Source organism: Polypterus senegalus, chromosome 2, assembly GCF_016835505.1.
Source record: "Polypterus senegalus isolate Bchr_013 chromosome 2, ASM1683550v1, whole genome shotgun sequence".
NCBI lineage: Eukaryota > Metazoa > Chordata > Cladistia > Polypteriformes > Polypteridae > Polypterus > Polypterus senegalus.
In genome coordinates this window covers 48,537,974-48,555,671 of record NC_053155.1, presented here as the reverse complement: position 1 = coordinate 48,555,671, position 17,698 = coordinate 48,537,974, and the positions used below count along the sequence as shown (strand labels likewise).

The 17,698-nt window shown below is 34.8% G+C and overlaps 1 protein-coding gene across 8 annotated transcripts in view; it reads right to left on the bottom strand.

Annotated features, from left to right (window-relative positions):
• The window catches only part of mid1 (midline 1), a 637,552-nt gene that overhangs the window by 209,263 nt on the left and 410,591 nt on the right, over positions 1–17,698 (bottom strand). For 7 of the 8 annotated variants that reach the window (XM_039743637.1, XM_039743638.1, XM_039743636.1 and 4 more), the window contains exon 2: positions 4,586–5,304. In XM_039743637.1, coding sequence (XP_039599571.1) covers positions 4,586–5,248 — 663 coding nt within the window. In that variant the 5' untranslated portion in view covers positions 5,249–5,304. Of the gene's footprint in view, positions 1–4,585; positions 5,305–12,771; positions 13,214–17,698 lie in introns of those variants that run through there. The other variant, XM_039743635.1, reaches the window with a different exon arrangement.

The following is a 17,698-nucleotide window of genomic DNA, read 5'->3' as shown; positions in this document are numbered from 1 at the left end:
ATGAACAACAGAGATTATACCCCATAGTAATTCAATTTTACTTCTCCAAAATTATTAGGACAAGAAAATTGTATGTATATTTTATGTATACAGTATATGTATAGGAAAGAAACTGCCACAAATGAGTTGCCATAATTTTATTTTGGACATTCTCATTTCCACTGATTCCTATGATAATCTTTCCTCTTTTGATGTAAGGATTAATTTTTCAGGCTGTCATTTTTGCTTTGCTTTATAAAACTTTGTCTTATCTGTCTTATCCTAACATCATCAGAAGGCAATGGTGTTAACATCCTGCTGTGCCATTTTTTAATCTTTAAGGGGGTGCTCCATGATGCATGAAATATGCAATTAAAATAAAAAATAAAAAATTGAAAAGGACATCCTAGAAGTGACGAAAAACTGTAATGATAAAACCTATTGACACATGTGTAAAATAATTTGTCTAAAAATGACAGGTTCACTAAATGTACACTTATTGATCCTCACTGAGCATTCTTACACCTTGTGCACTCTCTTTCCGAGGCCTAATTATCTTTCATTAGCTTCACGGCTTCCTGTTGGGAATGAGTCGGGCCAAGTTCTAAAAAAGATGGTTCTTTGTCTGTTGTGTGAATTACAACACAGTCTGTTTAAGAAAACAGAGTTATTATCACATCGTTCACAAACCGGCATTGTGTACTTTCCATTTAATTGTCACAAGGAACAAGAAACAAGTGTCTCTTAGAGTGCTGATGAAGCCTGAACGAAGCTTTTATGAGACATAAAAGGACCAGAGCCTTCGCTTCTAGTAGAAGCACTGCTGAAACAAATGCCAATACGATTATTGTTGAGAGTGCTGTCTGCATTCTACCCAGCAGTCATAGGTTAAGCACAGTTGTCCAAACATTTAAAAATGTTTTCCAGGCTTGTCCCAAACTGAGTAACAATGTAACCACCTACTTGTGCTTAATTAACACCAATTCATGAAATAGCTTTTTAATCTGGAATCTCATTATTAAACTGTTTGACCCCAAAATTTTAAAAGAGTAACTTATATATATCTACACACACAACCAATTCAGAGACAAGAAGAGAGGGTGCCTATCCCAACAGCAAAGTGGGAGCCAACCTTAAATGGGGAGCTGGTCCATCATAGGGCACATTCGTTTAAACCAGGCTAATTCGGGGACCCAGCTTAGTTTAAAATGCCTACAGCAAGTGTTAGATGGAGGATGTGGCACTGGGAGATTGTGCTACCAGCACATAAACAATGCCTGGGACGAATCCAGGACTCCAGAAAGTTCAGGCACCCCCATGTCACTGTGCCACACACACCAATATTTTATATAAATATTTTTTTCACACAAATAAGCACCTTTATGGCTTTTTTAAGATTAGCGATACTAACATGGGAAGAGAGGGCGGCTGTCACTAACAACATTTTCTTTCACTCTGCAGTTCCAGAGGACCAAAGTCAGAGAAGGCCAGCCCTCTTCTTGCAATCCTCCCTGGCCCCACTCCATTGAAGCTGAGGGATATATAAAGAGCCACCCGAGAGAAATTGGGATCTTTTGTTTTTTACCAGTTTTGAAGCAAGCCAAAAATAAAGAGTGTCGCAAAGACTCACTTCATATTCAGGGCTATCCATCTGTTAATGGCTGAGTATTTGTTTGTATCACTTATTAATATTATTTAAACAGGGGGTAACGGGTTGGTCCCCAACCTTTGAACCTACATTCATCATTTGTTCCACAACATAAACTATACTTTAGTCTGCAAGGGACCTATATTATATTATATTCACTTTACTTGTATTGTCATATTTCATAAGAAATGTATATCTAAATCTTAATTTGTTATTGACACCTTAAAATGTACTGAAGAAAGGACAACACAAATACACAATTCATATATAATATATGAATAAAATGAAGTATACTACTAGAAAAACATAAAATACTACTCATTAAAATGAACAAAAATGTACATCTTAAAAAGATTTTTTTGAAAAGGAAAACCTCTATGTCTTCAGTGTGTCCTTAATTTTATGAGTACAGGTCACTATAAGCTTTTTTGTTATTAAAGAATCCTAAAAATCTATCCACCCAAAGCAGTACAATTTACACAAATGTTAACCAAACTAAGATTCTCAATTCCACAACATCCCAACAGCTAACTTCTCTGAAGGTGAGTGAGATATGAGCCTACGGTAACTGACACAATTTACCCAACCTACCTCAACTCCTGTGAATCTGGTGCAGCTCACATCCATCCATCCATCCATTATCCAACCCGCTATATCCTAACTACAGGGTCATGGGGGTCTGCTAGAGCCAATCCCATTCAACACAGGGTGCAAGACAGGAAACAAAGTGCAGCTCACAGGCTCTACCAAATGCGATTAGCAAACAAATGAACGGAATTTAAAGCATCACCAACTGTACTAATGACAATCAGGATTTGCTTGCAGGACATTAAATTCTATTGTCTTTAATCAAAGTCTTACAGTTATGGATACACGACAAATAAATCTTGACTCATTCCAGTTTCTTCAGGTCACTGTATGTAATGCATGCTAAAAGAGCAGCTGTTTTTCAAAATGTTTGTAGCTAAATTAAATACTTGCATTTGAAATTGAGACTAATAAATAGGTATTAATGGAGAAAGCATAACTTTCAGAAAAGCCCACTCTTTCCCCATATTTTGTATATGTATTTAATTAATAAATAACATATATGTTATTTATGTCATATAATAATAAATAAAAACACAGTTTAAACACCATTACCATTTTATTAGCGACAGCATGATTAGTTTTTCCAAGAAAAATGTGTTATAAAGTTTTGTTCATGTTATGTGAATATCTAAACTGACAAAAGAATAAAGGCTACATTTGGAAATTTTTTTCATTTTCATTAATAGCAGTGTTTACACTGTATTTTTAAGTCTTTTAGGTTTACTTGGCATATGCTATGTAACATATGTAAAATTTACCAAATTGTCATTTAGAGTTAGGAAAACCCCTACTGTAGCCTGATCAAACTGCGCACCTGCACGCTCTATGGTAAGCCAGTAAAAGGATATAAATTAGCATTAGGGAGACAAATTAGTCTTAAAAACTAAAGAAGAAACACAAAACATCACTCAATCACTGTTATGCCCCAAGGATGCGCTCCATTATTATTATTATTTTTCTATATCATATAAAATAAGCATTTCAGCTATGTAGTGCTCCTTAGCATGAAAAAAGGAATTAATGCCATAATTGGTGGCCTGTGCTAAAGGAATTTTAAAATGTTTGACTTTACTTGAGTAAATGTAATGTTTTCCAAATGATTATTGTAAATTACACTGCTTTACTATTTATACAGGGTTAACCTCAATTTACAACTAAAAGTATGTTCCCATCCCCTGTGTTTTCTATGTTGCTCTGATTTTCACTGGGCATACTGCTATTTTTCATGCACAGTTAAATCTACTGTAGTTGCCAGAGCCAGGCAGTTTTGTATATTGTTTAAAGAATTTAATGAAATGATGAGAGATCAGCTCATCTTCATTATTAGGACCCACATTTTAAGTACTTTATTTTATATGTTCATGTCTTTAATTATTTAATTATTTATAAGTGTGAGATTTGGTTTCAGGATTTAAACAGTTAACCCATATTTTGCTTTTGTCTCTTATTAGTTTTATAAATTTACAGTTATATAAAATGTTTTTGCTAAGTGATTAATTACTTGTAGTAAGTATGAGTAATATAACCTTTTAGAGAATACTATGAAAATAAACAAGGTATTTACATAACTGTGCACTATATGTTCGAAGGGTAACATAATACATATGAAAAATGTGTAAAATGTATCCTTATACCATTACAAAAACTGTTAAAGCTGAAACTCATATAGAGAAAAGTATAGTCTTTGGAGAGTGGCTGATGTTCACCTTTGGTTGAATAAAAAACATGTCTTCTAAGAGATGTACAATTCACAATTGACCTGTATGCTTCTTGCTTCAGGGCAACAGACATGTTTGTGTGTGTGTATCTGTATATATATATATATATATATATATATATATATATATATATATATATATAGAGTACATAGTATATAGTTTATGGAAAAGATAAAGGTTATTCCCACACTGAAAAAAGTACAGAAGGTTAGAGTATGTGCACATACTGTTAAAATACATCTGATTAAAGCTATAGTCAAAATGTGTTTCTAACCTTTTTTCTATTTTCTTTTTACCATGGGATTAACCATATGTATGAGCATCTTCTTTTCTCTATTGATAATTATTGAGCATACCTTCCAAATTATTATTCACATTAAATGCTCTCTTAAAGGTTCTTATACTGTAGAAAATGAATAAAAATGCAGTTCTATACAGTATATATTGTTGTTGCTAGAAATTCATATGATGGAGTAAAAAGTTTAAAGAATTAGACTTAAGCAGGGAATTTCCAATAGTTTTTAACTGTAGAGGCCAGAAAACATATTTCTACTCAAGACTGCAATATAATAAATAAAAGTCATAAATGCAAGACTATCTGAAATTAAGTTGCCAATAACTTATGAAAAGATAAGTTTGAGCTCCTTACCTTTAATTTTTCATAGCGGTCACTCAACGCAGCCACTTGATGGTCCCTGTGACGCCCTACCAATTTGCACAAGGCACAGATTAACTGTTCATCAGTTACACAGTACATGTTAACTTTCTCATCCTCATGTTCCAGGCATAGTAGCCCACGAAGGTGTGAGTCTGGTATGGGTTCAATTAACCTGTGACCTGTAAATGGCTTTTTGTTGGGGTGAGTGGCTTTAAGACAGTCCTCACAGTAGGAGACCTCACAGGTGACACAGGTCTTCACAGCATCTTGTGCTGGATCCTGATCACAAAACTGGCATAGCACTTTTTCACTCGACATGGTCATGGCGTTTCCGTCGTATCCCCGCTCACGGCGGGTCTCACTGGGGGAGTTAGGACCACTCACTGAAGCTTTTTGAAAGCGATCGATAATGTTCTGAAGAGTGACGTTGCGTTTTAATCCCTCTAGGCCTCGCTGGTTGAGGGTGATGACATAACGACAAGTTGGGCACTGGAAAGCACTGATTGATTCCACAGGCTCGTTGGATGTGCAGTGGGAGACAAGGATGCGGTGTGCGCAACTGAAACAGAGACTGTGAGCGCAAGGCAACAGCAGTGGATCTTCGAAGAGCTCCAGACAGATAGGGCAGGTCAGCTCCGACTCCAGTGTTTCCATCTTCAGGCAAAACAAAGCGGTGTCGTCAGCGAAATCCAGGGAAGCTGATCAGCTATCTGGAAAGATGAAATAAAATTTCATTAGACTAGAAAGGGGGTGGGTGAGAGGCAACCATGGAGCAATGTCAACTTTTCTAAACCAGACATAATATTTGAGCTTGTCAGATTTTAACACCTACACCAAATGAGAGATTAAAATAATACAGGCATAATTGCTTAGTTACTCAATGACTGACAGTTTATGGAAAGTAAGGTTTTAAAAATGAAAACATAAATTGACAGGGCATGTACATTTTCATTTGATTAAAAAAATGATATGACTATCAAGATGAAACAAACACATTGGAATAAACTGACTCATCAAAGACATAACCACTAATTAGGTTATATTTTACAAAGTTTTCAAAATGTATTTTTAAGCCAGGCTTCCTTTTAAAAATGTAAACAGCTATATTTTAACATCATTCAATTAGTGTCACCAAGCAACAAGCATAAAATTACATTTATCCATAGAGCACATTAAAAAAATAAAGCTTTTTTAATGAGAAATAGTTAATTGGGAGAATTTGGGATTAAATGATCCTCTCTTTGGTTTTGAGTGAGGAGAGTTTCTTTTTTCTTAATTACTTTAAATTATTTCCGGTATTGGATATTCATAACCATAGTACCCAAATTGTGGCTGTAATAAAGTAAAAAAGACACAAGAAAGTCATTTTTTGCATTAATTTTCTTTCTCTTTAACTCTTGAAACAATTCCTAACAATGAAAGAAATCAGCCTGCATGATTCTTCCTGCCTGTTCACGTATTAGACACCGGCTTGTATCTCAGAAAGACAGATCAGTGAAGCGAAAGAGAAAACCAGGCTTTCTACTCGGTTCTATACAGTAACTCTTCTGCACTGTAACACTGCTTTTGTTATCCGCTTCTGCAGATGGTTTCAGACAGTCCAGCTGCACTCCTGCTTTACTGTAATGGCCACATTGAACTGTGTGAACTCTAGAAAATGCACATATTTTGGCTCATTAGGGATAAAGAAAAGAAATGCCTCAGTGTTAGAAGAGTTTGGAAGTCTTTGTCTTTGCTTTGCATCAAGTACTGACTGTCTTCTTCTGTTAAAGTTTGTCTTTACAGTCTTTCTAAAAAGAGGTAAGGATAAATTGCTTTCAATCCTATCAGGTAGTGTTAGTTTTATGTTCTACGGTATACATTCACATAACTGTAAAGTATATGTAAAAATACAACACACATGTAAAGTATTTTATTTAAGTACCAATGCCGTGTCACCATTTCTATTGCTTTACTAGAAATAAGATTGCATATCAAGATAGTCGTTATTAGGGTATAAAGTCCAGAAATTATATATACATATTATATCAGAACATAATATGATATCCATGTATTTTCTTAACCCAGATTCAATAAATAAATACTTTTTATCCTGATGATAGATAGATAGATAGATAGATAGATAGATAGATAGATAGATAGATAGATAGATAGATAGATAGATTTAAATACAAGCTTAACGTTATAAAGATCAATTTTTTACATCAACTTGCAGTGCTTAGTGCATATAAAATAAATACAATAAGGGCATTTACACTTGTGTTAGTATGCATTCCTTTAAAAAGGTACAACAATAATTGGCAAAACTGATTTTGCAGCAGTCTGTGTTTTTGATAACAATATATGCACCATATTATACACAACATATATAGTATTGTTTAAGATGTCAACCATCATGTATTGTTACTTTTCCCTCCTCGTAGGCATAGTACCGTGGAGAACAATCTGGCATCACCACAGGCCACAGGCTGAAACCAGCAACCTGCTCTTTAGATTAGCTTCTAATCAATTGAACATGGTGGACTATTGTTTTTGTGATATAATAATGGTGATTGACACAGCCTTTCAAACACAGTGTAGAGTCTGATCTCTCCCCGTAGCAAATGATGCAGGATTAGTAACAGTCCTATCTCTACCTTATAACTTATCCTAAGGTCATAAGGCTACTACTCTACAGCCTCATTTAATGGCCATTGCATGAGCAACCCTGAAAGGTGATCAAAAGTATTGTCATATCTCCAGTGGAGAGTAAGATTCATGCATGACTGACCCACACACAAAACCTCACTACTTCCCAGGTAGTATTATTAGTCAAATGTGGACCTTATTTTTAAAATTCTGAAAACTGGATTAAAAAGAAAACAAATAAACTACTGTTATATTATGTGATAAGTGTCACAGCTCTAAAGAATGACTTTAATCAATAATATATAGTACTAGGGTGTTGTACCGTGTTAGCCATTATAAATGTAGAGAAAAGCCAAGCAAAATGACACCTTTTATTGGCTAACTAAAAAGATTACAATATGTAAGCTTTCGAGGCAGAGTCCTGAGTTGCCTCGAAAGCTTGCATATTGTAATCTTTTTAGTTAGCTAATAAAAGGTGTTACTTTGCTTGGCTTTTCTCTACATCAATAATATATATAATACTAGGAATTACTTCACAGTACAAATTCAATTGTAGTACAATATTATACTGTATTATATATATATATATATACTGTATACAATATTATATGAAAAGCTGTAAAACGCTTATGATTAACTCCTATTACTATCCTAGTAAATATTTTGAATCTAAATACTATGTACTTACTACACTTTAAATAATAAAAACATTTTTATAGTGCACCATGCAGTAACTGCAAAATTATAAAATTCATGGCATTGTCTGATTGATAAACTACCATGCAACAAACACTGAGAATTCTAAAAACCAGTGTAGGATACTATAACAACAATAATTAACAGGTACAAAATTCCCAGTTAATTCTACAAGCTACCATATGAGCAACCTCTGACCTTCTACTGTTACTAAACCATAAGGAGAGCCATCCTATCTAACTGAAGGTGCTTTTTTTAACAGGTTGGCTAAAAAGCTCTGCCAGGGGTGTGCTTCTTTAACTTCTTCCACATGTTAATGTAAATTAACAGATGAACGTCACTACCCATAACTTATTTCAATTTCCTTCACTGGTTTTAAAGAAGTAGAGAGTGCTAGTGCAGAAAAGACAGGCATGCAGAGAAATGTTATTTTAATGTTTTGCCAGTCTCTCAGTCCTTGTTTGGTATTGTTTTATACTATTTGTTTTATGTATTACTCTACTGTCACTAGACTTGGGAGAACATGCAAGCAACAATAACATTTTTCTACATGCACATGACAAAAAAACTGTTCAAAAGTTCAAAAGGTGCTTTAACAGATTATATTGCTTTATAGTTCTTAATTTTAATATATGCCCATGCTTGAAAGGTTAAATATGGTTTTCAAAGCCACATCATTCAGTCAGTCAGGTAGATTTTCCTCTAATTCCTTCTGATTTTTTCATTCCAATCAAATTTATTTTAGTATATCACTCTTCATTAAGTATTAGCTTAGACAGCAAAATTTATATTTAGTAATTATGAATTTGTTGTAGTGTTCCAGAAAGAGAACTTCTGCAGTGATGTTCAAAGAGACCTGATGACATGCACTTATCTTCTCTAAATGGGTTATTCGATGCGTTGTGCAGTTGTGATGGCGACAGCGGTCAGTGGTGTTGCCTCACAACTCCATAGCAACAAGAGTTCAAGCCCATTCTCTGTTTCTGTGTTCTTTGCACTGTTCTTCATTTTACACCTACACGTCAAAGAAATGTAATGCTGAAAGACAATTATAAACAGTCTCGTGAGGTTATGTAAGTAAGTGTGCCCTGTAATGGACAGACAGCTCATCCAGTGCTGGTTCCTACTTTTACCTGGGTCTGTTCAAACTGGGGAAATATAGGGTTTAATTTTTTTCTTTTACTTGTTTTGCATTACCAAGGTTTCAAACATAGTTGTTGAACCACCCATACATTTTCTGAACCTGTTCATTCCAGCACAGTGTCAAAGCAGGTCAAAGTGTATTCTGGCAGCAATGGGTACAAGCCCAGAATTACCCCAAGACAATTCTCGTGGGATACCTAATCAGATTAAGATGTAGTAATAATGTGTTACCTATCTGTAACATACACATTTATGGTAATGTGGTAAGGTAATAAAACCTTAAAACCAATAAATTAATTTTAAAAAGAAGTCTGCATTATATTTCTTTACCCTAAATATATACTTCATTCCTCTAAATACAGGGTTTAGAACTGTCACCAGTTCTCCATAACACTGGGCATTATACGCACCTCAGGGTTCTCACATTGTGTCTATATTGTTTGCATTAATATAATGTCATTTTAGATGCCATATTGCAAAGGCTAAAAAGTGATTTTGTTCACTTTTGAAAAATTTTCACTCTTCTGTTTAACTACAATGCTTTTTAAGACCATTACTACAGACTAATGAAGGTCAAATTGCTCATATTGTAAAAAATGTTTGTTGAATAACAGGCAATACTTTGGCTATACCATATCTGTTTTGTAAAAGTTATAGTTGAATTGCACAGCCATAACATCACAAAGTAATATAAACCTGAAAGGATATGATCATTCTCTCAGTCACTGCATTACACAGAACTAACTAGCAGAGCAGCAACGTTGCAGTGTTATTCTTATTTGAGGATGAGCAATTTTTCATTCATTTATTTCTGCACTGCTAGATAGTGTATGCTTAATAATGCACAATACTTCATGCAAGCCTAAACAGCAGTCATTCATAGCAAATGTAAATTTAATGACAAAGGCAAAGGCTTTTTTGTAAATGCCAGTACAGTACTAGATACAGTATGTGTAAGAGAGCATTTGTCATGAATGTTGATCTAAAAATAAGACACACCGTGTATTGCATGAAGGACTGTAATGCAGACGTAAGTTAAACAGTATCTTTCAGAATATGCTAATTCTTTTTTATTTCCGTAGATACACAAAAAATAGAAAATGCTATCAAGACACTTAAACAAAAAGTAAACAGTTTTTGTGTCAAACCTGACTGAGTAAGGGCTCACTAGTTGCAGTGTACCTAGCCTTAAGGATTAATTTGGCCAGTATGAACGCTACATGTTTAGGCAGGCCAGAATAAGGCCTTAAAATAAGCACATAAAATTACTGTATTCACTTTCCTTATAAAGAAAAAGGGGGATTTTGGTGAGCATGGTCATGTTACAATGGGTTATGATAATTCACTTTGAAGTTGTATTTGCAAAGTACACAAAAGCCTTAGCAAGCAAATACTTGTACAGTTTCGAAACACGGTTAGTGCCAAAATCAGCATTCCTTTAAATTGTACTACCAATAACAACAAAAATGAATCCTTAGAGAAATCTTTTGCAGGATGTTATGTTGTTCATTATAATTAAATTATTATCATGAGCATGAAGAAAACAATCCGGATCAGATTGCTTAACTTCCATTTTTATCCCCAGTGTGAATTTCAGCGCATTTGAACTACCCGATCCAGTTTTTAAGAGGCCTCCATCAGCATACCTACCCCTATGAAATAAGCATAAGGTTCAAAATAGCAAATGAAGGCTGTCAATGTTCCAGAATTTATGGAAGGAAACTCGAAGTTGAGCTTAATTTCATCACTTCCACATTAAACAAGCAAAATGTTTCATTCTTCAGATGTTTGAGTAATTCAAGAAGAGATTATCTAGCGAATTACATTTACTTTTACATTTAATTCTTCAGCAGACACTGTCATCTGAAGCAATCCACTGTTTAAATCTTAAGCACCTGAAGTTGTGCTCAAAGGATCTATAAAAAAAAGATCTTTCCTAAAAAAACTGGTGACCTTTGAGTAAATATAAAACAAAAAAAAATCTCTAAATTATTTAAAGCTATAAAAAAAAACTTTTGAAAATTTGACTGCAGTAAATTTAAATAATTTGCAATATAAAAGTTAAAATGTGTACACCTATACTATGTAGGTGCATCAAGTTTGATTTTTCCCCTTTAATGCGAGCCCAAATGATACACCAAGTTCTTTAGAATTAAAAAAAAATGTTTGAAATTTAAAAATATTTTACTTAAAATGTATGTGTTTTTATTATGGTTTATATGTTGTTTCTGGCAAGCAGCATATCCATAATTTACCTTAAATTATAATCTGAAGCAATTCACAAATATAATTCAAATAGCACTCCACAGATTTTCCAAGGCGAGACATTATGTGTATCAGTGAGAGCGTGAGTAAGCATGCAACTGGTAATTTACTACCATAAAAATAAATATAATGTAAAAAAATATAAAATATAATATCATTAAAAAATAGCTTAAGTTGGCAAATACATTATGTCAAAGGAAAACATGAACAATGTGTACAACGGTGAAAAGCAGTAGCGTATTCATATAGCAGGTGCAATTTAAATATAGCTACTATACATAATAATATCCTTTTGCATCATCTTAAAGAAAACTTGTTTTAAAATCATAAAAATTACCTGAAGTAACTGATTTTTATTAACTGTCTATAGTTATTTATCAAAACTATTTTGATTATTGAAACTACAAAGATATGTGAATCAGTTTATTCAGGAATCAAACTGTTCAAACTATAGTTACTGACTGATCTTTGGAGTATTGCATTTGGGAAAGAATAAAATGCTACAAGAGGTAAAACTTGAAAAGGAATATTTCAAAATGTGTCAGATGTGATTGTTACTTGTAATTATTATATACATATAAACACACACAGTTTTCAAATAGAGGAAAAATAGAGTCATCAGGTACAGAGTACATACTTTGTGTGTGTGTGTGTGTACATGTTTACATAACTGTGTTTATATATATATATATATATATATATATATATACAGTATATATATATATAAATATATATATGTAGACTATAATGTATAGAACATTTGCTATCTCAACTCAACTGATTCCATTATATTCTCTGTATATATAACTCGCTGTGTAATACATACATGTGAAAGGAGAAAATGGCATGCAAATATGCAGTATATAAAATATATGTAAATTACATATATATATACATAAAATATACATTACTGATCAAACAAAGATGGGTCAGTAATTCAAATTAGAAAAGTGGTATTCATGAAAATCATATACAAATTGATATTTATATATACAACACACACTCAACACATTTTATATGAATGCTGAGACATCTATACATTGTTTTTATTAAGAAAAAGTAATACCTATATGTATATACTGCACTCTGTTTTCTGCAATATTTTACTGTATATGTTTAACTATATAGCGTTCAGTATGACCTTTCCAATGAAAAGTACTGTATTCTTTTTTTTAAGGCAAAAAATACTTATTTTAGAACCTAAATGTAAAAGCACTTGTAGCTAAAGTAAGGCTATATATTTAATATATTTACTCTGAATGCCAAAGACGTTTGTCATGATTTAATTTAGCCATCTCTAGAGCTGTATGTAATTTACAGAATATGAATAATTTGCCATCAGAAGAGCAGGTAAACGTGGGTCCTGCCTCACAGTCAGCACAGATAGAGAACTGAAATTAAACCTGAGGTATCACTTTCACACTTAACTTTCACACGTTACCCACCGATGGATTTCGCCCTCGTTTGCGACGCTGGGGCATTGCTGAAGACAAACCACTGCTGACCCACATTAAAGAAGGAAAAACACAAAGCCGCCGTCGGGACTGAAAAGGCCAGATGGCAGAGTTCTTGAGCTTAGTAATCCAGGAGCTAGTCTGTCATTTTCATGTGAGACAGTCTGCCGTGGAACACAACAGGAAAAACTGCCACTACAATTCCAGGAAAGTCAACTCCACCTAATTCACCTCCGCCAGAACTCAAAGGCGAAAGCTACACAGAAAAATAAAATACACTCGCTAGAGAGCCCAGAAGCTTTTCCATCGTCCCAAACTAGACAGGTTCAGCAGCAGTCACTTTCCTTCTTCCTTTCAGCTTCAATTGAGTGAATAAGTAGAGTGGATCAGTTACTCTCTTTAAGCATCCCCCAGCCTGTCCCTGACAATGCAGTTTTGTAAAAGGGACTTTGCTCTGTTGTTAGAAGAGGAAAAAAAAAAAAACAGAGCAAGCAGCAGCCCAGCCTACGATGTAATTAATCCTGAGTGAGATACAGGAGATCGCAGCTTCCCAAGCTACCCTACAACACACTGACCCGAAACTGACAGATTACATCACGCCACACACTCCGCTTGTGTGCAATCCACACCTCTTCATGCCTTTACTATGAGGAGGCATTTGCTTCACTTTTATTTGATATACCACTTACATGAGCTTAAGCCAAAACTGCTGAAGATTAAAGGCACATTGTTCTGAAGTGAAACAACTAAATGAATGGACCTGCTAAGGGTACCTTGTGGACTAAGCAGTTAAATTACAAAGTCTGAGCTACAGTACGAAGATACACTAATGCCTCTCAGTGTAATGATTTTCAACAGTGCCACTCACTGCTAAATATAGACTTGTATTTTAAGATGGCATGCAAGTGGGGCCCTTTGTTTATCAGGCAAAACAGAAAAGTTTTATTGAAAAAAAATGTGTAACTACATAATCACACAGTCTGACTCTGTTTTTGCTAAACCAGCATTAGATATATTCATCCATCCATTTTCCTAATCTGCTAAATCCAGTTTATGGATAGCAGGGGTTTAAAACATCAGTTGAATAAGCAGGTAACAAAATTATACAGGGTGTCTGTTTAATGCAGGGCTTACTCATATACACACCCAAACACATTCACACCACAATTATTATATAATAAGCTTATCAATCATGTATCCAGTTCATCAAATGAAAACATAAAAGGAGTGTACAACAACTTCATTTATATAACACTTTCTACAGAGAGCACTGTCCCAATATGCAATTGCACAGCTGGGACAACTTGAGTACAGACAAGGCAGCTGAATTGCTCTGGGTTGTGAACCAGTAAATTTATGTCTTGTTTAAACCCCAGGTAAGCCATTAGAGGATGGAAGGTAATATGAAATATTATGAGAACACCCATCAGGCTGACATGTAGATTGAACTATAGAGAAATCCTAACCATTTCATGACTGTGCCACCTTGAGAAAACATGAATGATTTATTACCATTGCAGCAGAAATCATAAGATTTGAAGATTCAGAATAATATAAGTAAACAATCTTGTATTCTTTTAAACTTTGCAACAGTGACCTCATATGAATAATCTGTGCCATTTATATCACAGTTACATAATTAAAATATCCAGTTATCCGCTTATCCTGAACAGAGTTGTGGGAAGGTGCAAGGAAGGGAGTAAAAACCCATGGATAGGGCACCAGTCACCAGGGTGAACACAAACACAACAAAAACACACATACGTACACTATGGCCAATTCAGTATTGCCAATTTTGCACATCTTTAGACAGTGGGAAGACACTGGAGTAACTGGTGGAAACCCATGTGGACATAAGAGATAACATCAAAACTCCTTTTTGAAAGCCAGCTGGATCACCATAACACCCGTCATTTTGAGATACAATTGGTTAATTTTCTTTTGTTTTTTCAATGGAAGCACAGGTAGATGAAATTATATGCTCACAATCACACTGTCAATAGCAGGATTAGAACCCACAACTTCAGGCTTTAAAGTCCAAAGCCTTAACCACTACACCACACCATCTTAGTCAACATTCATCCATCCACCCATTATCCAACCCGCTATATCCTAACTACAGGGTCATGGTGGTCTACTGGAGCCAATCCCAGCCAACACAGGGCACAAGGCAGGAAACAAACCCCAGAAAGGGGTGCCAGCCCACTGCAGGGCACACACACCCACACCTACACACCAAGCACACATTAGGGGCTATTTAGAATCGCCAATGCACCTAAACTGCATGTCTTTGGACTGTGAAAGGAAACTGAAACACCCGTAGGAAACCCACGCAGACACAGGGAGAACATGCAAACGCCACGCAGGGAGGACCCGGAAAGTGAACCCAGGTCTCCTAACTGTGAGGCAGTAGCACTACCACTGCGCCACCGTGCTGCCCTTGATGACGAACTTAGCTCGGACACCCGATCGACACAGGCTACAGCCACCCAGGTCTCCTGAGCTCAAGCGGTCCTTCAACCTCAGCCTCCCGAGAAGCCAGGATTACAGACACGCGCCACCGCGTCCGGCCTTAGTCAACATACTGTAGTTAACTTGTAAACAGCTAATAATAAACTATTGATTTCTACTGACAAACTGACCCCCACTATTTTATGATAAAAAATTGTGTGACAGAACTGAACCCAGAATGACAATGACAGTGTGTTTTGGTCAAAAACTCTGAATTAGTTGTTTTACTGAATTAAAATAACAGTGTTTGCACATTACTGTATGAGAGTTTGAAGGTGTATGTGTGGAGGATTGGTGAATTCATATGCAGACTGTTTTGGGTGCTTGAGGATCACCTCAAATCAAGCAGATAATACCACATGAGGGGGCACCATCGTTAATTGTTTTGTCTTTTCCGCCCACAACTCACAAAAGATGCCCAATGAGAACATATGAGGCACACAGAGAAGGCCCTTCAACTCACAGCCTAATAAAAAAATCCAGCCAGCCCTGGAAGAAGGAATTATTTCTTGGACCTGAGCCTACCAGGACAGAGCTCCCAAAACTGACCTGCTCTAGAAGAGAACTCTATAAAAGACTGACCAAGAATGCACTTTGAAAGATTGGAGGATCATCATTTAATTTTTTTTTTTTGTTTTCATACAATGCCATGATGCACTTGATTTTAGCACTCGAGTAAAATACGAGTTGCCTGGTTGGATCCCCAACTATTTCCCATGACTTTGTCAAACTGCTAAGGCGATTGCAATAGATAGATAGATAGATAGATAGATAGATAGATAGATAGATAGATAGATAGATAGATAGATAGACATCTTTAGATAAGAATGGAGTAGTTAGTATATAAGACATATTGTATTGCCAGCTGTTCCCAATTTAGTTTCATAGCACTTTAATACAACCTTAAGTGGTCTTCAGTAGCACTTTGCTTCCTACTGGCAATAACAAGATTGACTTTTATAAATATTTTATAACTGCTTTCAGAAACTTCACTCTTTCCATTCTTCTGCATATTGAATGCACGTAAATTAGTTATCCATTGTGCTTCAAGAGTACCTTTTTATAATTAAATAATTCGAACAGAAACTACAACTGCCTCTAATTCAATACAAGAATACTGGCAATAATCCAATATAATACCTTCTTATATACAAAACAATTTATACTTAGAAAATATGGAAAATGTAGCATATAGTACCTAAGAACTTTCCTGTAGAAGGGCATGTATCATGGATAAATTTTCAATGCAAGGAGAATTTATATCATTTGCTTTGAGATAACCCAAGAGAAGGAGGAAGAAAATGAGGGTTCCAAGACATAAGTGCAAAAGAAAAAAATGAGAGGATAAACCAAAAAGAAATGTATTTTATTCAGCTGTGTTCTGTACCAGAAGGTTAAAATAGCCAGTAATGAAAACCGAAATGTTAGGAAAAGAGCATAGCTGAGATAACAAAGCTAAGGTGTCAAAATACATAACTAACAGAGCCTTTCTCTAACAAAATCTTTGTACAATGAGCATCATGAAGTTGTTTAGAAAATCCAATGTTATTAAGTCACTTTGTCACTACCATGTGATCAACAGTAGGTGTTATATAATTATAAACAATGTGGCCAAGAGAAAATACAACCACAAAATGGTGCACTTTGCTAAATTATAATTATTAAACCTAAACATTGTACATATTATTTATGCAAAATTTACTGGTCAATATCCACCTTAATAAAAAAACATGTGTCTGTGTGTGTGTTTGTCCAGTAGCTAGAGAAATAAAAAGTTAAAAATAAGCAAAACATGTAAAAGGGCCAAAAAATAAAAAATGATAAGAAACATAACAAATAAGGGTCTAAAATAAGGAAATTATTATTATTATTATTATTATTATTATTATTATTATTATTATTATTATTAACAAGCAACATCAGCATGAAAGTGACTTTCTAGTACTGCTCAGGTTATGTGAACAAGGTTTATAGCTGGAATGCTAATGACTGATGGTGGGGAATGGAAGAGTGAAAATAGCATAAATCAACAAGCATGCTGGAGAAGAAGAAAAAAGTCTTCAACAAGACCAGGCTACAGTTTTTAAATGAGTTCAAAACAGTAGCAACCACTGCTACATTTTCCCAGCAAAACACTTTGACTATAAGAATGGCACCACCAAGAGGAAGTGCCAAAAATGGGCGTCTCTCTCCAAAGAGGAAAGGGCTGCCAGAGGAAAATGTAATTGGGTGCATATTATTACACCAGACTAATGGACAACCCATCTATCAAATAATAACATGAGGTCAACACTGATTTCTTAGATTTCAACCTGCCTTACTTAGAAGTGTAGCCCAGCTAGTTTCAAACATATTTTAAAAAGTTTTTCGTTCACTAGTCTGAGTCACAGGACAATAATTCATTTTT